Source organism: Macaca fascicularis, chromosome 19 (assembly GCF_037993035.2).
Source record: "Macaca fascicularis isolate 582-1 chromosome 19, T2T-MFA8v1.1".
Classification (NCBI taxonomy): domain Eukaryota; kingdom Metazoa; phylum Chordata; class Mammalia; order Primates; family Cercopithecidae; genus Macaca; species Macaca fascicularis.
In genome coordinates, this window is record NC_088393.1 from 6,627,302 (window position 1) to 6,652,119 (window position 24,818).

Genomic DNA, 24,818 nt, shown 5'->3' on the forward strand with positions numbered 1-24,818 from the left:
ACTGACTAAGACAACTCGTGGGGTTATCAGTCTTGGTGTCACAGGAAAGGGGTTCCAATCAGACCCCGAGAGTTCTTGGATCTCACGCAAGAAACAATTCAGGGCTAGTCTCTAAAGTGAAAGCAAGTTTATTAGGAAGGTAAAGGAATAAAAGAATGGCTACTCCATAGACAGAGTAGCCCTCAGGACCGCTGGTTGCCTGTTTTTATGGTTATTTCTTTTTTCTTTTCTTTCTTTCTCTTTTTTTTTTTTTTTTTTTTTTTTTGAGATGGAGTCTTGCTCTGTCGCCCAGGCTGGAGTGCAGTGGCCGGATCTCAGCTCACTGCAAGCTCCGCCTCCCGGGTTTACGCCATTCTCCTGCCTCAGCCTCCCGGGTAGCTGGGATTACAGGCGCCCGCCACCTCGCCCGGCTAGTTTTTTGTATTTTATAGTAGAGACGGGGTTTCACCGTGTTAGCCAGGATGGTCTCGATCTCCTGACCTCGTGATCCGCCCGTCTCGGCCTCCCAAAGTGCTGGGATTACAGGCTTGAGCCACCGCGCCCGGCCTTTTTTTTTTTTTTTTTGAGACGGAGTCTCGCTTTATCGCCTAGGCTGGAGTGCAGTGGTGTGATCTCAGTTCACTGCAACCTCCACCTCCTGGGTTGAAGCGATTCTTGTGCCTCAGTCTCCTGAGTAGCTGGGATTACAGGTATGCACCATCACACCCTTTAGTAGAGATGGGGGTTTCATCGTGTTGGCCAGGCTGGTCTCGAACTCCTGACCTCAGGCATTCTGCCCATCTCAGCCTCCCAAAGTGCTGGAATTACAGGCTTGAGCCACTACGCCTGGCCTGAACCACGGTGCCCGGCTGGTTATTTCTTAGTGACATGCTAAACAACGGGTGGATTATTCATGTCTCCCCTTTTTAGACCATATAGGGTAACTTCCTGATGTTGCCATGGCATTTGTAAACTGTCCTGGTGCGAGTGGGAGTGTAGCAGTGAGGATGCCCTGAGGTCACTCTTACCACCATCTTGGTTTTGGTGGGTTTTGACCGGCTTCTTTACTGCAACCTGTTTTATCAGCAAGATCTTTATGACCTGTATCTTGTGCTGATCTCCTATGTCATCCTGTGACTTAGAATGACTTAACCACCTGGGAATGCAGCCCAGCAGGTCTCAGCCTCATTTTACCCAGCTCCTATTCAAGATGGAGTTGCTCTGGTTCACATGCCTTTGAGAGTGGGGCCCCAGCCAAGCCTGAATGGGCAAGGCTTCCGTCCCACACAGCCGTCCTATGGATGTGAAGACTGAGGTCCTGAGAGAGAGCGTTCACTGCTGTGAGTCACTTGGAGTTTCAAATGTAGCAGGCTGTCTCCAGTTGGACAACTGTACTCTCTGCCCCCTGCCTCCTGCCTAGTTCCCATTCTTCAAGGCTCGGTGCAGACAGCTCCTCCCGGGAGCTTCCAAAGATAGGGGCTCTCTTGCCTTTCCAGCCAGATCAATTCCTTCCACTGGCTACTCCAACTGCCTCTGTCTCCCGCATCCTAGCTCAGGCCACACTGTGTCCCTTCCTTCCCCTGCTGGGCTAACAGCCTCGTGAGGACAGAAAACCTAGAAGAGCAAGAGATGAGGGAAGCTGGAGTGAGAAACCCAAGGGTACGTCTCTAGTGGAGGGCCACAGGGCTCTGCCCATTCCACAGTTGTGATCACCAGGCAATGGGAGGCTGGGCTGGCTGAGGCAATGGTGCTCCTGGGAGCTAAGTCCACACTCTGGGCTGAGCTCCAATCACACCTGAGGCCAGATGCTGCTTAAACCCCAATAGCAAGAAAGTAGAAGTTGATAAATGCTTTATTGGGTCATTATGGAATCCTGGTCAATCTGGCCACACCTGCCCTCCGCTGCATGCCCTGTCCCTCCACAGGGACTGGAAATGAATGCCATGCTTTTTTTCTTTCTTTCTTTCCTGCTTTTTTTTTTTTTTGAGACGGAGTCTCGCACTGTCTCCCAGGCTGGAGTGCAGTGGCCCAATCTCGGCTCACTGCAATCTCTGCCTCTCGGGTTCAAGTGATCCTCCTGCCTCAGCCTCCCAACGAGCTGGGACTACAGGCACATGCCATCATGTCTGGCTAATTTTTGTATTTTTAGTAGAGATGGAGTTTCTCCATGTTGGCCAGGCTGGTCTTGAACTCCTGACCTCAAGTGATCCACCCACCTCAGCCTTCCAAAGTGCTGGGATTGCAGGTGTGAGCCACTGTGCCCGGCCACATGCTCCTTTTGACACAACATGGCAGAAGACAGATTCCTGGTGAGGTCACCCCACCCCACTCAAATGTGGTCATTACCGCACTGGCACTGTCGCCCACGGAGCTCCTGCCCTGTCCCCAAGATCTGCCCTGGCAGCTCATGGCCCACATCTAATTGGCCCTCACCGTGAATCCCTTCTTGTGTCCTTTGAACTGGTTCCCTCCTCCTGTAACATCCAACCCCAGTCCACCTTTTTCACGCAGCCAGGAGTCAGGAGGGCTGGAAGTGGGGTTTGGGATTGCAACCCAGGCCCCTTGGCTATCAGATCCACAGCTGGACCAGTCTCCGACCACTGAGATCTGGAAGAGGAGCTGCAGCCCATTGCCAGAAACTGTGTCTTATACGGAAATTGCTGTGTGACCTGAGAGATTTCCTGGCCCTCTCTGAGCAGGGCTCACCAGGCTAGTGCTGGATGGAATCTCCCTGCCAAAGAGCTGAGCCCAGAGCCCAGAGTGGGGAATCACGAGGACCTCCTCACTGGGGTCTCTGCCCTCATTGGACCCCCCAGTTCCTCCCTCAGCCTGGGCTGGGCTGGTGATAGAGCTGCCAGCCTGCTGGAAATTTCTCTTCCCTTGGGGCCCAGGGCTGGGAGCCAAGGGCAGCTGCCACTCAGGAGGGAGAAGGCCCCACGGGCTGGGCTGGGTGTGCCATGAACCACACGTGAGATCCGGGGCATACCGGGAGGCAATGGAGGTTTGGGGTGGTGCTGCGGTTCCAGAGGGGGCAGGCCAGGGTCCCCTAGCATTGGCCAGGTGGCTGGGCCTCTGTCCTTGTGGGACCCAAGGAGGGTTTCCACGTCCCTCTAAGCCTCACAGGAAATTCCAGAGGGAGAGAAAGACAAGTTGAGAAAGGGAGATGTTGATTCTGACATCAGTTCAGGTAGAGGCGGCGACCACGGGGGCTCCAGGGGTGTCAGGGTACAGAGGAACCTGCTCCCAAAATCACACCACCCTGTTAAGAAGCCCTGGCCTGGCCTCCTGAGGGCCCCATCCCTTCCTGGGACCCCTGGTTTGCAGCCAGGGGGTGGGGAGAGGGGCCCAGGTGTGTGGTGTGGGTGGCAGGTGAGTGATGGGCCCAGCAAGGCTGGCTCAGGCCGGGAGTCACCAGCGGGTTTGGCAGAGACTCTCCAGGCCCCCCACACCTTCCCCACTCTATGCCCCTCCACCCTCCCACCTGGGCCTGGAGGAGCCATCACAAGCACCTCTGCATGTCCACTGTGCAGATGGGGAAACTGGGCTGAGAGCACCTGGGAGTCAACACCACCCTCCACCACCAGGTCCCCCATGGCATCCTCCAGAGAGCAGCAATTTCCCCCAAGCCCAGAATGTTCCGGAATGTTCCAGAAGTCTTCATTTACGGTCAGAAGACACTTGCAGACCGTAAGTGGTAGAGCAGGGCTCTATGGGAGACTTGCCTGACTTTGGAGTTCTTGACCTGAGATCTTCAGAAAACCCACTTTCACCTCTGGCAGCTGTGTGGCCTTGGGTGAGTTCCTCAACTTCTCTGGGCATCAGTCACCTACCTCCTTTGCAGAGCGGAGCCACTGCCGGCACCTTCTTCAGGAGGCTGAGGTCATGCTGATCCTCCCACCATCCTGCAGGGTCTCTGCCTACCCCCCTGCAGGGAGGAATGTTTGGCCTGGGTCCCTGGCCCTCTGTGGGCCTCAGTTTCCCCTCCTGTAATACTTTTAAGAACCCCACCTCCCCCTGCTCATCTACAAGGCCACACACATGGTCACAGCCACTTGCAGACATAGCTTAAGAATCCCATATGTGGCCACACACAGCCCACTTCACCACACCCAAGGACACAGGTCCATGCAGATACGGCCTTGCGCGGTCACACAGAGAGACACACACACACGCACACTCAGAGAGGGGCTCCTGCTCCATCCAACACTCAAAGCCTCCCAGGGCCACACATTCTGTCTCACATTCGCAATCACTACCACCTACAAACACCCACATAGAGCCACAGGCAGGCATCGCAACACATCCGCAGGCACTATCAGAGTCACACCAAGGTCACACCCACAGTGATGTGTTTGTGACACCCACCTGCTAACAGTCACACCGAGTGTCCCCCAGCCATGTGCACACCACTGCTGATGGTCACACACATTCCCCTTGCCCCCCTCCTCAGGGGATCCTGCCCTTCTCTGACCTGCCCTACACACTTGGGGCAACACATCCAGCTCCCTTGGGCCCTGTGCCCTGGGCAGAGAGGGTCCCTTTATCCCAGCCCTGCCCATCTTCACTCCTGGAGAGCACGGGCCCCACTCCCCAGCCCTCAGAGCCCGCATGTCCACTGTGCAAATGGGGAGATTGAGGCTCAGAGAGCACCTGGGATTCACCACCACCTTCCACCACCAGGTCCCACTTGGCATTCCAGAGAGCAATTTCCCCCAAGCCCAGAATGTTCTGGAATGTTCCAGACGTCCTCATTTACAGTCAGAACCCATCTGCAGCCCCTAAGTGGTGGAGCAGGGCTCTATGCAGGGCTTGCCTGACTTGGGAGTTATTGACCTGAGATCTTCAGAAAAAAGACTTTCACTTCTGGGTGGGTGCCAGAGCCCACGGCAGGGAGCCAGCCGGAGGAGAGGACCCCCGAGAGATCTGAACACTCCCCCGCCAAGGGGCTTGACCTCCAGGGTCATAGAAAGTTCTAGAACAGGGTTTTCTGCCCCTGGACATTTGGAACCATCATTGTTGGTTGTAGGGGCCCCGACTTGCGCATCGTAGGGGGTGTGGAGTAACCCTGGCCTCTACCCACTAGGTGACCTCGTCCTCCCCAGGTTGTGATGACTGAAAATGTCTCTGGACATTGCCAAGTACCCTTGGGGATGGAATCGCCCTGCATGAGAACCTCTGTTCTGGGGTGAGGGGGACACAGGAGCTTTCCTTGAAGCATTCTCGTGTGAAAATGGTAACAGCATTGTCTGTTTGCACCCCTCATGGGTGGTTAACAACGGCAATAAAACCACAAGCTAACCAGCCTGCACCATCGCCCAGGGGCAGGGCCTCCAGGGTACCAGTTCCCAGGGTGCCCTCCAGGGTGAGGTCCCCAGCAGGTGAGGCTCCTAACAGGTGACATTTAGTGTGGCGAGGTCTCTGGGACCAGGTCCCAGCAGGTAAAGTCCCCAACAGCCGAGACCCTCAGTAGGTGCAGCCTCCAGCAAGTGAGGTTCCCAGTAGGCACCGTCCGCAGCCGGCAAGGTCCCCGGCAGGGGAGGCTCCTGGCAGTGGTAAAGCCTGGCATGTGAAGTCCCAGGTAAGTCACGTGCCTGGCCACCAAAGACTCCAGCAGGCGAGGCCCCAGGCAGGTGAGACCCCAGGTAGGTAAATCCCCAGACTAGTGAGACCCTAGGTAGGTGAGGCCCTGGGAAAGTGAGGTCCCGGCAGCCCAGGCCCCTCGCCGGCCTCTCAGGTGAACCAAGCCGCTATGCTGCGCACCGTCTGGTACCTGGATTCCTCCTGCAGTTTCCAGCAGGCCTTGCAGAAAGCCAGTGTCCAGCTGAAGAAGCGAGGCCGCAGCGTCTCCCGCCAGCGGAAGTAGCTCAGGTAGCGGGCGTGGTCCTTGTCCAGCTCCTGCAGGTATCGGGCCAGGTCCTCGGGGCTCTGGAAGTCATCCACGTGGATGAAGGCATCGGGCGGCAGGAACCTCTCATAGTTGCTTCTGCTGGGCCCCAGCACCACGGGCACGGCCCAGGCCTCCAGGGCGTTCCTCCACAGCTTCTCGGTGATGTAGTCCAGGTGCAAGGAGTTCTCGAAGGCCAGGTAGAACTTGTACCGGGACAGCGTCTCCATCATGGTCCCCCTGGGCAGGGGCTTGTGGGATTTCCCGTACACATCCACTTTGAGATGGGCCTGCAGGCTCTGGTAGTAGCGCACCCTGGCCGAGTCCGGCTTCCAGTTGGACACTGCCCAGGCCACCAGCTCGGTCTTGCCCGAGAGGTTGAGCGGTGGGTGGGCAGGCTGGCCGGACCACGGCTCCAGCCAGCCGTAGGGCGTGAAGATGTCAGAGTCGCTGCGGTAGGACATGGTGAGATTGAAGTATCCGTCTAGGGCTTGCAGATGCCGGCAGTTGCTGGGAGACTCCATGCTTAACCAGATCCAGCGCTGCCCCTGCGGCCTGGTGGGGGGCGGGAGGTCGGCACTGGGGTCGTACATGATATCCCGGTGGTGCACGATGACCGCATCTGCCTGTGGGTACACATCGGAGTCGGCAGTGATGTTGCAGTCGGCCGTGCCGGGCACCATCTCTGAGCAGCGGGGCAGAGCCATGGGTGTGTTAAAAGGCCACGTCCACAGCAGGATCAGGAGGGTGGGGCGGGCAGGGGTTGTCGTGCTGTCCTGGCAGCGGGACCCATTGGGAGCTCCAGTGACAGGTGCCACGGCCATGAGCCCTGACCTAGGGAACCCAGTGGCATCGTCTCGGGACACACGCAGGTAGGAGAAGAAACACACAGCCACCAGCAGCTGAAACAGCAGCCCGGCCAGACAGTGGCGCCACAGCCATTGTGGCTTGGCTGGGCCCAGGGGATCCATGCGTCAGAGTAGCTAGGCAGAGAGAAGAGAGGAGTGAGGGTCATTAGGGACAATCACCCACTTCCTGGCCACGCGTCCTGAGAGAAGCTGTTATAATTTATGACACAGCTTGTCATAAATGCCCCCAGTACCCCTGAGTTGAGGATTGAATTTATGACTCTGGCAGGGAAGGGTACAATAGGATTAGGTTTTGCAGGTAACATAAGAGTTCTCCAGATAAGGTAGGAGTTGAGGGAAAGGGTATCCCTTGAATGAGGAAAGAGCCAGTGCCAAAGCCTGGTAGGGTGAGACACCTGAGCAGTTTGCAGACAAAAGGAAGTGCTCAGGCTGCCAGTTTAGGCTTGATTTTCTATTCACTTGGTGTTTCAATCAACAAACACTCAAAGCTAACCCCCCTGGCCTTCAGACACCCTGTCCCTGCCCCGGGGGAGAGGCCGAGGCTGGGGTAGAGGTGGGGAGGATACGAGGGAAAATGGGCAGGTGTGAAGAGTCAGGGGAGGCAGGGACTGACCAGGCAGGGAGTGGGGGGACCTGGGACCCCAGGGAGGAGTAGGCTTTCTGGGAAGACGTGGAGCCCTGCTTGTCCTGGAGATGCCGAGCATGAAACAGGAGGGAGCCCAGGACCCCTGAGTGTAGGCACTGGGTCTGGGAAGTCAGAGAAGAAAAACCTTCAAAGAGGCTAAGAGGGGCGACTGGAGGAAGAGGAGGGAACCTGAACCATGCTTTACGATGGGTGAGGCGAGGCGAGGCTTGGACGCCAGGGTGGATTGTTTACAATTTTAAATGTACATCTAAAAACTGAACAGTATATTTACAAAAAAAATTATAGGCTGGGCGTGGGGGCTCACACCTATAATCCCGGCACTTTGGGAGGCCAAAGCGGGCGGATCACCTGAAGTCAGGAGTTCGAGACCAGCTTGGCCAACGTGGCAAAACTCTGTCTCTACTAAAAAACACAAAAATTAGCTGGGTGTTGTGGTGGTGCCTGTAATCCCAGCTACTGGGGAGGCTGAGGCAGGAGAATCACTTGAAGTGAGCGGAGATCACACCACTGAACTCCAGCCTGGGTGACAGAATGATACTCTTGTCTTGAATAGTAATAATAACAATAAATTTATAACACAGGGTCTTCCTCTGTCACCCAGGCTGGAGTGCAGTAGCATGATCTCAGCTCACTGAAGCCTCAACCTCCCAGGCTCAAATGATTCTCCCACCTCAGCCTTCAGAATAGCTGGGACTACAGGCAAGTGCCACCATCCCCAGTTAATTTTTTTGAGATGGAGTCTGTTGCCCAGGCTGGAGTGCAGTGGCGCGATCTTGGCTCACTGCAAGCTCCGCCTCCTGGGTTCACGCCATTCTCCTGCCTCAGCCTCCCGAGTAGCTGGGACTACAGGTGCCCGCCACCATGCCCAGCTAATTTTTTTGTGTTTTTAGTAGAGATGGGGTTTCACCGTGTTAGCCAGGATGGTCTCGATCACCTGACCTCATGATCCACCTCGGCCTCCCAAAGTGCTGGGATTACAGGCGTGAGCCACCACACCTGGCTTTTTTTTTTTTATTTATTTACTTTTGAGACTTGGCTCACTGCAACCTCTGCCTCCCTGGTTCAAGTGATTTTTGTGCCTCAACCTCCTGAGTAGCTGGGATGACAGGTGGGTGCCACCATGCCCGGCTAATTTTTGTATTTTTAGTAGAGACAGGATTTCACTATGTTGGCCAGACTGGTCTTGAACTCCTGGCCTCAAATGATCCACCTGTCTTGGCCTCCTAAAGTGTTGGGATTACAGGTGTGAGCCACCACACCCGGCCTAAATAAATTTTTTTTGGCCAGACGTGGTGGCTCACGCCTGTAATCCCAGTACTTTGGGAGCCCGAGGCAGGCGGATCACAAGGTCAGGAGATCGAGACCATCCTGGCTAACACGGTGAAACCCCGTCTCTATTAAAAATACAAAAAATTAGCCTGGCGTGGTGGCGGGCGCCTGTAGTCCCAGCTACTTGGGAGGCTGAGGCAGGAATTGAACCCAGGAGGTGGAGGTTGCAGTGAGCTGAGATCGCGCCACTGCACTCCAGCCTGGGCGACAGGGCGAGACGCTGTCTCAAAAAAAAAGAAAATGTGCGAGGCACTGACACAGGCCACAGCGTGGATGAAGCTTGAGGATGTCACAGTGAGAAAAGCCAGACACAAAAGGCCACACCGTGTGTGATCCCATTTCTAGGAAATATTCAGGACAAGCCGACCCACAGAGACAGGAAGTAGAATAGAGATGACTGGAAGATGGAGGAGAGAGGAGAATGTTTGTTTAATGGGTCCAGAGTTTATGTTTCGGGTGATGAAAGTTTGGGAAAGACGCTGGAGTGATGGTTGCACAACACTGCATGCAATGCCACTGAATTGTATGCTTAAAAATGCCTAAATGGGCCGGGCTTGGTGGCTCAAGCCTGTAATCCCAGCACTTTGGGAGGCCGAGGCGGGTGGATCACGAAGTCAGGAGATCGAGACCATCCTGGCTAACACGGTGAAACCCCGTCTCTACTAAAAAATAAACTAGCCGGGCAAGGTGGCCGGCGCCTGTAGTCCCAGCTACTCGGGAGGCTGAGGCAGGAGAATGGCAGGAACCCGGGAGGCAGAGCTTGCGGTGAGCTGAGATCCGGCCACTGCACTCCAGCCTGGGCGACAGAGCGAGACTCCGCATCAAAAAAAAAAGAAAAAAAAAAAAAGGCCTAAATGGGCCAGGCGTGGTGGCTTACGCCTGTCATCCCAGCACTTTGGGAGGCCGAAGTGGGCGGATTGCCTGAGGTCAGGAGTTCGAGACCAGCCTGGTCAACATGATGAAACCCCGTCTCTTCTAAAAATACAAAAAATAGCCGGGCATGGTGGTGCACGCCTGTAATCCCAGCTACTCGGGAGGCTGAGGCAGAAGAATCACTTCAACCTGGGAGGCAGAGGTTTCAGTGAGCAACAAGAGCGAAACTCCATTTCAAAAAAGCCTAAATTGTGTCTTTTATGTTATACATATATACATACCTATATATAGAGAGAGTTACAATTTTAAAAATAAGGTAACACACCAAAAACCACTGATTTACTTGTATATCTTAAGTGGGCTCACCATATGGTATTACATCCCGATGAAGCTGTTTTACTTTTATTTTTTGAGACTGAGTCTTGCTCTGTTGCTCAGGCTGGAGTGCAGTGGCGCAATCTCAGCTCACTGCAACGTCCACTTCCCACGTTCAAGTGATTCTCCTGCCTTAGCCTCTCAAGTAGCTGGGATTACAGACATGCACCACCATGCCCAGCTAATTTTTTTTTTTTTTTTTTTTTTTTTTTTTTGAGACGGAGTCTCACGCTGTTGCCCAGGCTGGAGTGCAGTGGCGCGATCTCGGCTCACTGCAAGCTCCGCCTCCTGGGTTCACGCCATTCTCCTGCCTCAGCCTCCTGAGTAGCTAGGACTACAGGCGCCCGCCACCGCGCCCGGCTAATTTTTTGTATTTTTAGTAGAGACGGGGTTTCACTGTGGTCTCGATCTCCTGACCTTGTGATCCGCCCGCCTCAGCCTCCCAAAGTGCTGGGATTACAGGCTTGAGCCACCGCGCCCGGCCTAATTTTTGTATTTTTAGTAGAGACAGGGTTTTGCCATGTTGGCCAGGCTGGTCTTGAACTGACCTCAAGTGATCCAGCCTCCCAGAGTGCTGGGATTACAGGCATCAGCCACCACACCCAGCCAACGAAGCTGTTTTAAAATGATATAGTGGTTGCCTCCTTTCTTTGTTGGGCCAAGTTGGTCTTACCCTTGCAGCAGGTGACCGGGGTGTGATGAAAAGTGATCCAGACACCCAGTCCCAAGTTCATGCCAAGGTTCTGGAAAGATTCAAAACACAGGCCCTCAGGGCACAGTCCAAGCTCAGAGTGGGAGGGAGGTTGAACTTCGACCAATTACTGCTTTGTACCACTGGGCTCTAGAGCCTCAGGCACAGCTTAATTTTTATAAAGTAATTGATATTAAGATGGAATTACATGGGCCCTGGGTTCATGGCAGCCCCTCTTAGGAGATAGTGATGTATTTACTAACGATCTTTAGAAGGGTAGATTGGGGCCAGGTGTGGTGGGTCACGCCTGTAATCCTAGCATTTTTGGGAGGCCGAGGCAGGAGAATTGCTTGAACTTGGGAGGTGGAGGTTGCAGTGAGCTGAGATCACACCACTGCACTGCAGCCTGGCGACAGAGCGAGACTTGGTCTCAATTAAAAATAAAAAAGGGCAGGCGCGGTGGCTCAAGCCTGTAATCCCAGAACTTTGGGAGGCCGAGGCGGGTGGATCACAAGGTCAGGAGATCGAGACTATCCTGGCTAACACGGTGAAACCCCGTCTCTACTAAAAAATACAAAAAAACTAGCCGGGGGATTTGGCTCATTCAACCTCAACATACTTATTACAACACAAGAATACCTCTGACTTCTCCTACCATCATGACCACTAGCCATAATATGATTTACCTCCACACTAGCAGAAACAAATCGAACCCCCTTTGATCTCATAGAAGGCGAATCAGAACTAGTATCAGGCTTTAATATTGAATATTCCGCAGGCCCATTCGCCCTATTCTTCATGGCCGAATACATAAACATCATCATAATAAATGCCCTAACAACCACCATTTTTCTAGGCACATCCTACCCCATCCATTCACCAGAACTATTCACAACATGCTTTACCACTAAAACACTCTTCCTAACTTCCTTATTTCTATGAATCCGAGCAGCGTATCCCCGATTCCGCTACGATCAACTCATACACTTACTATGAAAAAACTCTCTCCCACTTACACTAGCACTCCTCATATGAAACATCTCAATGCCCATCGCAATCTCCAGCATTCCCCCTCAGACCTAGAAATATGTCTGACAAAAGAGTTACTTTGATAGAGTAAATAATAGAGGCCCCAACCCTCTTATTTCTAGGATTGCGGGCATCGAACCCACCCCTGAGAACCCAAACTTCTCTGTGCTACCTCTGACACTCCATCCTAAAGTAAGGTCAGCTAAATAAGCTATCGGGCCCATACCCCGAAAATGTTGGTCACACCCTTCCCGTACTAATCAACCCACTAGCTCAACTTATTATCTACATCACGATAATCACAGGCACACTCATTACAACACTAAGCTCACACTGATTCCTCGCCTGAGCAGGTCTAGAGATAAACATATTAGCCTTCACTCCAATCTTTATCAGAAAAACAAACCCTCGCTCCATGGAAGCCGCTAGCAAATACTTCCTAACACAATCTACTGCATCCATAATCCTCATAATAGCAATTATTTCCAACAACCTATCAGGATACTGAACAATAACAAGCCACACCAATCAACTCTCATCCCTAATAATAACAACCGCCCTTGCCATAAAACTAGGAATAGCTCCCTTCCACTTTTGAGTCCCAGAAGTCACCCAAGGAACATCCCTAACCTCTGGCTTGCTTCTCCTTACATGACAAAAACTAGCTCCCCTCTCAATCATATACCAAATTCACCCATCGATCAACACCTGCACTCCTAATCCTCTCAACCCTATCTATCATAGTAGGCAGTTGAGGGGGTCTCAACCAAACACAATTACGTAAGATCCTAGGATACTCTTCACTCACATAGGCTGAATAACAATAACACTAACATATAACCTGACTATCACAATTCTCAACTACATACATCATCCTAACAACTACTATATTCCTAACCCTCAACCTAAAAAACACAACGCTCATGCTATCCCACACCTGAAACAAATCAACCTACCTAATACCACTAATAACATCTACCCTCCTATCCCTGGGAGGCCTACCCCCTCTAACCGGTTTCCTACCCAAGTGAATCACCATTCAAGAACTCACAATAAACAATAACTTCATCATCCCCTCCATCATAATTACCATAACCCTGCTCAACCTATATTTCTACATACGCCTAATCTACACTATCTTCCTAACACTATTTCCCACATCTAATAACAATAACATGACAATTCGAAAACACAAAACCTACACTCCTTATTCCCCCACTCATTATTACCTCTACTCTCCTACTACCAATCTCCCCTCTAATCTTGTCTATTCCCTAGAAATTTAGGTTAAGCAAGACCAAGGGCCTTCAAAGCTCTTAGCAAGTAAAAATAATTTCTGAAACACATAAGGACTGCAAATACCTGCTCTGCATCAACTGAACGCAAATCAATCACTTTAATTAAGCTAAGCCCTCACTAGATCAATGGGACTCGAACCCACAAAAACTTAGTTAACAGCTAAGCACCCTAACCAGCTGGCTTTGATCCACTTCTCCCGCCGCAGGGAAAAAAGGCGGGAGAAGCCCCAGCAGAAACTTAAAGCTGCTCCTTTGAATTTGCAATCCGGCCGGGCGCAGTGGCTCAAGCCTGTAATCCCAGCACTTTGGGAGGCCGAGACGGGTGGATCACGAGGTCAGAAGATCGAGACCATCCTGGCTAACACGGTGAAACCCTGTCTCTACTAAAAAATACAAAAAACTAGCCGGGCGAGGTGGCGGGCGCCTGTAGTCCCAGCTACTCGGGAGGCTGAGGCAGGAGAATGGCGTGAACCCGGGAGGCGGGGCTTGCAGTGAGCTGAGATCCGGCCACTGCACTCCAGCCTGGGCGACAGAGCAAGACTCCGTCTCAAAAAAAAAACAAAAAAAAAACTTGCAATCCAATGTGAAAATCACCACAGGGCTGGTAAAAAGAGGGTTAGACCTCTGTCTTTAGGTTTACAGCCTAATGCCTACTCAGCCATTTTACCACCCCCCCCCTTCCATCTCTACCTATGTTCATCAATCGTTGACTATTCTCAACAAACCATAAAGACATTGGAACTCTATACCTACTATTTGGTGCATGAGCTGGAGTCATAGGTACAGCTCTAAGCCTTCTCATTCGAGCTGAGCTAGGTCAACCCGGCAGTCTACTAGGCAATGACCATATTTACAACGTTATTGTAACAGCTCATGCGTTTATCATAATCTTCTTCATAGTCATACCCATTATAATCGGAGGCTTCGGGAACTGACTAGTGCCCCTAATAATTGGCGCTCCTGATATAGCATTTCCCCGTCTAAATAATATAAGCTTCTGACTCCTTCCCCCCTCCTTCCTTCTACTAATAGCATCAGCCATAGTAGAAGCCGGTGCTGGAACAGGTTGAACAGTGTATCCCCCTTGGGCAGGAAACTTCTCCCATCCAGGGGCCTCCGTAGACCTAATCATCTTCTCTCTTCACCTAGCAGGCATTTCCTCCATCTTAGGAGCCATCAACTTCATCACCACCATCATTAACGTAAACCCCCCCGCAATATCCCAGTATCAAACTCCCTTGTTTGTCTGATCAATCTTAATCACAGCAATCCTCCTACTCCTCTCCCTGCCAGTCTTAGCCGCTGGCATCACTATGCTACTAACAGATCGCAACCTCAACACTACCTTTGATCCTGTCGGGGGAGGAGACCCCATCCTATACCAACACTTATTTTGATTCTTCGGCCACCCCGAAGTCTATATCCTCATTCTTCCTGGATTTGGAATAATTTCCCACATTGTAACTTACTACTCTGGGAAAAAAGAGCCATTTGGTTACATGGGTATAGTCTGGGCTATAATACCAATTGGGTTTTTAGGTTTTATTGTATGGGCCCATCATATGTTTACAGTCGGTATAGATATAGATACACGGGCCTATTTCACTTCTGCCACTATGATTATTGCAATCCCTACTGGTGTTAAAGTTTTTAGCTGACTTGCCACACTCCACGGGGGCAATATTAAATGATCCCCTGCAATACTTTGAGCCCTGGGCTTTATTTTTCTATTTACCGTAGGGGGCCTAACTGGCATTATCTTAGCAAACTCATCCCTAGATATTGTACTACACGACACGTATTACGTTGTTGCCCACTTTCACTATGTTTTATCAATGGGAGCTGTCTTCGCCATTATAGGGGGCTTTATTCACTGATTTCCCTTATTTTCAGGCTATACATTAAACCAGACTTATGCTAAAGCCCATTTTATTATTATAGTTGTAGGTGTAAATTTAACCTTCTTTCCACAACACTTCCTTGGCCTATCCGGGATACCCCGACGCTACTCTGATTACCCCGATGCCTACACCACATGAAATATCCTATCATCTATAGGCTCCTTTATCTCGCTAATAGCAGTAATCTTAATAATCTATATGATCTGAGAAGACTTTGCCTCAAAACGTAAAGTACTACTAATCGAACAACCCTCCACTAGCCTAGAGTGACTGAATGGCTGTCCTCCACCCCACCACACATTTGAAGAGCCAACCTATATTAAACTAAATGAAAAAGGAGAGAGTTGAACCCCCTAAAACTGGTTTCAAGCCAATCTTATAACCCCTATAACTTTTTCAACAAGGTATTAGAAAAATTATTTCATAGCTTTGTCAAAGCTAAATTGTAGGTCAAACCCTATGTATCTTACATGGCTCACCCAGTTCAACTAGGTCTACAAGATGCCACATCCCCTGTCATAGAAGAACTAATTACTTTTCACGACCATGCCTGCATAGCTATATCTTTAATTAGCTTTCTAGTCTTATATGCCCTATCCTCAACACTCACAACAAAACCAACACCAACATCACAGATGCCCAAGAGATAGAAACCATCTGAACCATTTTACCCGCAATTATCTTAGTCCTAATCGCCCTTCCATCCCTGCGCATCCTATATCTAACAGATGAAATCAATAACCCCTCCTTTACTATTAAATCAATCGGACACCAATGATATTGAACCTACGAATACACAGACTACGGAGGCTTAATCTTTAACTTATATACTACCCCCACTATTCTTAAACCCAGATGACCTTCGACTTCTAGAAGTTGAGAATCGAGTAGTCCTCCCAATTGAAGCTCCCGTCCCTATGATAATCACATCTCAAGATGTCTTACATTCATGAACTATCCCTACACTAGGCCTAAAAACAGATGCAGTGCCTGGACGCTTAAACCAAACTGTATTCACCGCCACACGACCAGGTGTCTATTATGGACAATGCTCAGAAATCTGTGGCGCAAACCATAGCTTCATACCAATCGTCGCAGAATTAATCCCACTAAAAATCATTGAAATAGGACCTGTGTTTACCCTATAACTCTTCCCCCCCCCCCATACTTTACAGATCCACTGTACAGCTATCCTAGCATTAACCTTTTAAGTTAAAGATTGAGGGACGCACCCTCTACAGTGAAATGCCCCAATTAGACATATCTACATGATTCACTACTATCATGACGATGCTCCCTACACTACATCTTATCATACAACTAAAACTACTAAACACAAGTTACTATCAACCCCCCTTACAAAAAAACCCCAACCCACAAATCCACAATAACCACTGACAACTAAAATGAACGAAAATCTATTTACCCCATTCTCAACCCCAATAATCCTGGGCCAATCCGCCGCAATTCCCATTATCCTATTTCCCACACTATTAATCCCAACCTCCAAATACCTCATTAACAACCAACTAATCACTATTCAACAAAGCCTGACTCAGCTCACTCTAAAGCAAATAATAACTCACAATACTAAAGGACAATCCTGATCTCTAATACTAATATCCCTAATCACCTTTAGTTCCATAACCAATCTCCTGGAACTTCTACCCTACTCATTTACACCAACCACCCAACTTTCTATAAACCTGGCTATAGCAATCCCCCTATGAGCAGGCACAGTGATTATAGGCCTTTGCTTTAAAACCAAAAACTCCCTAGCCCATCTTCTACCACAAGGTACACCCACACCACTCATCCCCATACTAGTGATAATCGAAACTATTAGTCTACTTATCCAACCAGTAGCCCTAGCCGTATGACTAACTGCCAATATCACAGCTGGCCACCTACTAATACACCTTATTGGAAGTGCTGTACTAGTATTATCAACTATTAACTTCTCCGCTGCCTTACTAACCTCTATACTCCTGACACTACTGACCATTCTAGAAATTGCAGTCGCCCTAATCCAGGCTTATGTCTTTACACTCCTAACCAGCCTCTACCTACGCAACAACACCTAATGACCCACCAACTCCATGCTTATCACATAGTCAAACCCAGCCCCTGACCATTAACAGGAGCCCTATCAGCTCTCCTAATAACATCCGGCTTAGTTATATGATTTCACTTTTACTCCATCACCCTGCTAACACTAGGCCTATTAACCAATGCACTATCCCTGTACCAATGATGACGTGATATTGTACGAGAAAGCACTTATCAAGGTCACCATACAGTATCTGTCCAAAAAAAACCTTCGATATGGGATAACATTATTTATCATCTCAGAAGTCATCTTCACCGGCTTCTTCTGAGCATTTTACCACTCGAGCCTCGCTCCAACACCCCACTTAGGAGGTCACTGACCACCAACAGGCATTACCCCTTTAAATCCTCTAGAAGTACCCCTCCTAAACACCCCTGTACTACTCGCATCAGGAATTACAATCACCTGAGCCCATCACAGCCTCATAAACAATAACCGAAAACAAACAATCCAAGCCTTGCTTATCACAATTCTGCTGGGCATCTACTTCACCCTACTACAAATCTCAGAATACTTTGAAGCACCTTTCACTATCTCCGACGGCATCTACGGTTCAACATTTTTCATCGCCACAGGCTTCCACGGACTTCACGTCATCATTGGATCTATATTCCTTCTTATTTGCCTCATTCGCCAACTATTCTACCACTTCACATCAAATCATCATTTTGGCTTTGAAGCCGCCACCTGATATTGACACTTCGTAGATGTTATCTGACTGTTCCTCTACATTTCTATCTACTGATGAGGATCCTACTCTTTTAGTATAACTAGTACAATTGACTTCCAATCAATCAGCTTTGATAGTATTCAAAAAAGAGTAATCAACCTAGTACTAGCCTTAACAATCAACACCCTTTTGACCTCACTACTAATAATCATCATATTCTGATTGCCCCAACTCAACTCCTATGCAGAAAAAACTAATCCTTACGAATGTGGATTTGATCCCCTAAACCCCGCTCGTATCCCATTCTCAATAAAATTTTTCCTGATCGCCATCACTTTTCTTTTCTTTTTTTTTTTTTTTGAGACAGAGTCTCGCTTAGTCGCCCAGGCTGGAGTGCAGTGGCGCGATCTCGGCTCACTGCAAGCTCCGCCTCCCGGGTTCACGCCATTCTCCTGCCTCAGCCTCCCGAGTAGCTGGGACTACAGGCGCCCGCCGCCTCGCCCGGCTAATTTTTTGCATTTTTAGTAGAGACGGGGTTTCACCGTGTTAGCCAGGATGGTCTCGATCTCCTGACCTCGTGATCCGCCCGCCTCGGCCTCCCAAAGTGCTGGGATTACAGGCGTGAGCCACCGCGCCCGGCCCGCCATCACTTTTCTACTATTCGACCTGGAGATTGCTCTACTACTATCCCTACCATGAGCCCTCCAAACAACAAATCTCTCAGTAATAATCAAAACATCCATCATATTTATCATCATCCTAATTCTCAGCTTGGCCTATGAATGAACTCAAAAAGGACTAGACTGAGCCGAATTGGTAAGTAGTTTAAACAAAACAAATGATTTCGACTCATTAGATTATGATAACCATACTAACCAAATGTCTCCCACCTACATAAACATTATGTTAGCATTCACTATTTCACTTCTAGGTATATTAATCTATCGTTCACACCTAATAGCCTCCCTCCTCTGCCTAGAAGGGATAATAATATCACTCTTCATTATAGCTGCCCTCATAGCCTCAAATATACACTTCCCCTTAATCAATATTATACCCATCATCCTACTAGTATTTGCCGCTTGCGAGACAGCAGTAGGCCTTGCCTTACTAGTCTCAATCTCCAACACATACGGACTAGATCATATTCACAACCTAAACTTGCTTCAATGCTAAAAATAATTATCCCTACAACCATACTACTGCCAATAACATGACTCTCCAAAAACAACACAATCTGAATCAACTTGACCATGCATAGTCTAACTATCAGCCTCGTTCCTCTATTATTCCTCAACCAAACTGACAACAACCTTCTCAACTACTCAACCTACTTATCCTCCGACTCACTAACAACACCTCTCCTAATACCACCTGACTCGTACCCCTCATAATCATAGCAAGCCAATACCACCTATGCAATGAGCCCTCTTCACAAAAAAAACTCTACCTTTCTATAATAATTTTCCTACAAATCACCTTAATTCTGACATTCATGGCCACAGAACTAATCATATTCTACATTCTATTTGAAACTACCCTCATTCCTACCCTAATTATTATCACTAAATGGGGTAACCAAGCAGAACGTCTCAACGCAAGCACATACTTTCTATTTTACACTCTAACCGGCTCTCTGCCCCTACTCATTATACTAATCTATACCTACAATAGCACAGGCTCATTGAACATCACACTACTAACTCACAAACCAAAAACTAACAACCACTTGATCTCATAACCTTACTTGACTAGCATGCATAATAGCCTTTATGACAAAAATACCCCTATATGGCCTGCACTTGTGACTTCCCAAGGCCCATGTCGAAGCCCCCATTGCAGGGTCAATAGTCCTTGCCGCAGTACTCCTAAAACTGGGCGGCTATGGCATAATACGACTCACCTCTATCCTCAATCCTTTAACAGAGTCCATAGCCTACCCATTCCTTATGCTATCTCTATGAGGTATAATCATGACAAGCTCAATCTGTCTTCGACAAACAGACCTGAAATCACTCATCGCATACTCTTTCGTAAGCCATATAGCCCTAGTAATCGTAGCCTCCCTCATCCAAACCCCCTGAAGCTTCTCTGGCGCAACCATCCTCATAGTCGCCCATGGACTCACCTCCTCCATATATTTCTGCCTAGCCAACTCAAACTATGAACGCACCCACAGCCGCATCATATTACTATCCTGAGGACTTCAAGTCCTACTCCCATTAATAACCTTTTGATCGCCAGGCGCGGTGGCTCAAGCCTGTAATCCCAGCACTTTGGGAGGCCGAGACGGGCAGATCACGAGGTCAGGAGATCGAGACCATCCTGGCGAACACGGTGAAACCCCGTCTCTACTAAAAAAATACAAAAAACTAGCCGGGTGAGGTGGCGGGCGCCTGTAGTCCCAGCTACTCGGGAGGCTGAGGCAGGAGAATGGCGTGAACCCGGGAGGCGGAGCCTGCAGTGAGCTGAGATCTGGCCACTGCACTCCAGCCTGGGCGACAGAGCGAGACTCCGTCTCAAAAAAAAAAAAAAAAAAAAAAAAAAATAACCTTTTGATGGTTCACAGCAAACCTCACCAATCTTGCCATACCCCCTACTATTAACCTACTCGGTGAGCTCTTCGTAATCGCAGCTTCATTTTCTTGATCTCATATTACTATCATACTAACAGGACTCAATATATTAATTACAGCTCTCTACTCTCTCCACATGTTCGTCACAATGCAATGAGGGACACTCACACACCATATAATCAACATAAAACCCCCCTTCACACGAGAAAACACATTAATATTTATACACCTTGCCCCAGTTATTCTCCTATCCCTCAACCCCAACACCATTCTAGGGTTTACTCCCTGTAAATATAGTTTAATCAAAACATTAGATTGTGAACTTTACTATAGAAGCACACCACTTCTTATTTACCGAGAAAACTTGCAAGGGCTGCTAACCCATACTTCCGTACTTAAAATTACGGTTTTCTCAACTTTCAAAGGATAACAGCTATCCATTGGCCTTAGGAGCCAAAAACATTGGTGCAACTCCAAATAAAAGTAACAATTATGTGCACCTCTCTTATGATAACAACCCTCGCCTCCCTAACTCTTCCAATTTTTGCCACCCTCATTAATCCTAACAAAAAACGCTCATACCCAAACTATGTAAAAATAACCATAATATACACCTTTATTACTAGCCTTATTCCAACAACCCTATACATTTTCTCAAACCAAGAAACAACCATTTGAAGCTGACACTGAATAACAACCCAAACATTAGATCTAACACTAAGCTTTAAACTAGATTACTTTTCCATAGTATTTATTCCAATTGCACTATTCATCACCTGATCCATTATAGAATTCTCACTATGGTACATAAACTCAGACCCAAACATCAATCAATTCTTCAAATATCTCCTCATTTTTCTCGCTGCCATACTAATCCTAGTTACCGCCAACAACCTTTTCCAGCTCTTCATTGGTTGAGAGGGTGTAGGAATCATATCCTTCCTTCTAATCAGCTGATGATACGCTCGAGCGGACGCCAACACAGCAGCCATCCAAGCAATCCTATACAACCGCGTCGGCGACATCGGTCTTATCCTAGCTATAACATGATTCCTTCTACATTATAACTCGTGAGACTTTCAACAAATACTAGCTCTAAATTCCAACTCAAACCTCCTCCCACTAATGGGCCTTCTCCTAGCAGCAACAGGAAAATCAGCTCAATTCGGTCTTCACCCCTGACTGCCCTCTGCCATAGAAGGTCCAACCCCTGTCTCAGCTCTACTTCACTCCAGCACCATAGTTGTTGCCGGGGTATTTCTACTCATTCGCTTCCACCCTCTAATAGAAAACAACACATTAATCCAAAATCTTACACTATGTCTGGGAGCCGTTACTACCCTATTCATAGCCATCTGTGCCCTCACACAAAACGATATCAAAAAAATCGTGGCCTTCTCCACCTCAAGCCAACTAGGTCTAATAATAGTCACCATTGGTATTAACCAGCCACACTTAGCATTCCTACACATCTGCACCCATGCCTTCTTCAAAGCTATACTCTTTATATGCTCCGGATCTATTATTCATAACTTAAATAATGAACAAGACATCCGAAAAATAGGGGGCCTATTTAAAACAATGCCCCTTACCTCAACTTCCCTAGTTATTGGCAACCTAGCACTCACGGGAATACCCTTCCTCACAGGCTTCTACTCCAAAGATCTTATTATCGAAGCCACAAATACGTCGTATACCAATGCCTGAGCCGTATCTATTACTCTCATCGCCACCTCCCTAACAAGCGCCTACAGCACTCGAACCATTCTCCTTACCCTAACAGGACAACCCCGCTGCCCAACCCTAATAAACATCAACGAAAACAACCCCGCCCTACTAAACCCAATTAAACGCCTTATAGTAGGCATTATAATTACAGGATTCCTTATCACTAACAACATCCCCCCTACCTCACTCCCCCAGCCAACAATACCCCTCTATCTAAAACTCTCAGCCTTATGCGCAACCATCCTCGGTTTCCTAACAGCCCTAGACTTCGCCCTTATAACCAACAAACTAAAAACAAAAAACCCATCACAGATATTCAAATTCTCCAACATACTAGGATATTTTCCCACCACACTTCCTCGTATAATCCCCTATCAAAACCTACTTATAAGTCAAAATTTAGCCTTTCTCTTACTAGACTCAACATGACTAGAAAAATCCATACCTAAAATAATCTCACAAACACATTACCGCTTCCATAACTGTAACTACTCAGAAAGGCATAATCAAACTCTACTTCCTCTCTTTCCTCATTCCTCTCACCCTAACTCTACTTCTAATAATATAGCCTATTACCTCGAGTAATCTCAATCACAATATATACACCAACAAATAACGTCCAACCAGCAACCACCACCAATCAACGCCCATAATCATACAAGGCACCCACACCAATAGAATCACCTCGAACTAACCCCAATCCCTCCCCCTCAAAAATCTCCCAACTACCCATATTATTAAAATTAACCACCACCACTACCCCATCAAAACTTAAAACCCATAAAACTAACCCCACTTCCATTATTAATCCTACCAAAAGACCCCCTAGAACCTCAAACCCTGAGGCCCATGTCTCAGGATACTCTTCAATAGCCATTGCCGCAGTATAACCAAAAACAACTATTGCCGGGCGCGGTGGCTCAAGCCTGTAATCCCAGCACTTTGGGAGGCCGAGACGGGCGGATCACAAGGTCAGGAGATCGAGACCATCCTGGTTAACACGGTGAAACCCCGTCTCTACTAAAAAATACAAAAAACTAGCCGGGCGAGGTGGCGGGCGCCTGTAGTCCCAGCTACTCGGGAGGCTGAGCCAGGAGAATGGCGTACACCCGGGAGGCGGAGCTTGCAGTGAGCTGAGATCTGGCCACTGCACTCCAGCCTGGGCGACACAGCTAGACTCCGTCTCAAAAAAAAAAAAAAAAACAAAAAAAAAACAACTATTATACCCCCCAGATAAATTAAAAACATCACTAAACCCATGTAAGCTCCCCCATAACTTAAAATAATCACCCAACCAATTACACCACTAACAATTAATGCTAAACCCCCACAGATGGGAGAAGGCTTAGAAGAAAAACCTACAAACCCCATAACCAATAACACACTTAATGTAAATAAAATATATATCATTACTTCCATATGGACTTTAACCATAACCAATGATACGAAAAACCATCATTGTATTTCAACTACAAAGGTGCCAAATGATTCCAATACGCAAATCTAACCCAATCATAAAAATAATTAACCACTCCCTCATTGATCTACCCACCCCATCCAACATTTCCATGTGATGAAATTTCGGCTCACTTCTTGCAACCTGCCTAATTCTACAAATTATCACAGGCCTATTCTTAGCAATACATTACTCACCAGACACCTCCTCTGCTTTCTCCTCAATCGCACACATTATCCGAGATGTAAATCACCGCTAAACCATCCGCTATCTCCATGCTAACGGTGCCTCCATACTCTTCATCTGCCTCTACCTACACGTAGGCCGAGGCCTCTACTATGGCTCATATCTTCTCCTAGAGACCTGAAATGTTGGCATTATACTTCTACTCATAACTATAGCAACAGCCTTTATGGGCTACGTACTCCCATGAAGCCAAATATCATTCTGGGGGGCAACAGTAATCACAAATCTACTCTCAGCAGTCCCATATGTCGGAACCAACCTTGTTCAATGAATCTGAGGGGGGTATGCCATTGATAACCCTACTCTCATACGATTTTCCACCCTACACTTCATCCTACCCTTCATTATCGTCGCTCTCACAACCGTACATTTACTATTCCTACACGAAACGGGGTCAAACAACCCCTGTGGAATCTCCTCTAACTCAAACAAAATCACCTTTCACCCCTACTATACAATTAAAGATATTCTAGGCCTAGTCCTCCTCCTCTTTACCCTAACAATACTAACACTATTTTCACCCGACCTCCTAAGCGACCCAGACAACTATACCCCAGCCAACCCACTAAACACCCCCCCACATATTAAACCAGAATGGTACTTCCTATTCGCATACGCAATTCTACGATCTGTCCCCAACAAATTGGGAGGCGTACTGGCACTCTTCCTATCGATTCTCATCCTAGCAATTATCCCCATACTCCACAAATCCAAACAACAAAGCATAATATTCCGCCCACTCAGCCAATTCCTACTCTGACTCCTAGTTACAATTCTACTAACCCTTACCTGAATTGGAAGCCAACCAGTGACCCAACCTTTTATCATTATTGGCCAAATAGCATCCGCAATATATTTTATCACAATCCTAATCTTAATACCACTGGCGGCCGGGCGCGGTGGCTCAAGCCTGTAATCCCAGCACTTTGGGAGGCCGAGTCGGGCGGATCACGAGGTCAGGAGATCGAGACCATCCTGGCTGACACTGTGAAACCCCGTCTCTACTAAAAAAAACTACAAAAAACTAGCCGGGCGAGGTGGCGGGCGCCTGTAGTCCCAGCTACTCGGGAGGCTGAGGCAGGAGAATGGCGTGAACCCGGGAGGCGGAGCTTGCAGTGAGCTGAGATCCGGCCACTGCACTCCAGCCTGGGCGACAGA

At 48.5% G+C, this 24,818-nt stretch overlaps 1 protein-coding gene across 2 annotated transcripts in view; it reads right to left on the bottom strand.

Annotated features, from left to right (window-relative positions):
• Positions 1–5,199: 5,199 nt before the first annotated feature.
• The window catches only part of FUT5 (fucosyltransferase 5), a 50,489-nt gene continuing 30,870 nt past the window's right edge, over positions 5,200–24,818 (bottom strand). For both annotated transcript variants that reach the window (XM_065536118.2, XM_074025563.1), the window contains one exon: positions 5,200–6,846. In XM_065536118.2, the coding sequence (XP_065392190.1) occupies positions 5,710–6,834 (1,125 nt within the window). In that variant the 5' untranslated portion in view covers positions 6,835–6,846 and the 3' untranslated portion in view covers positions 5,200–5,709. The remainder of the gene's footprint in view (positions 6,847–24,818) is intronic.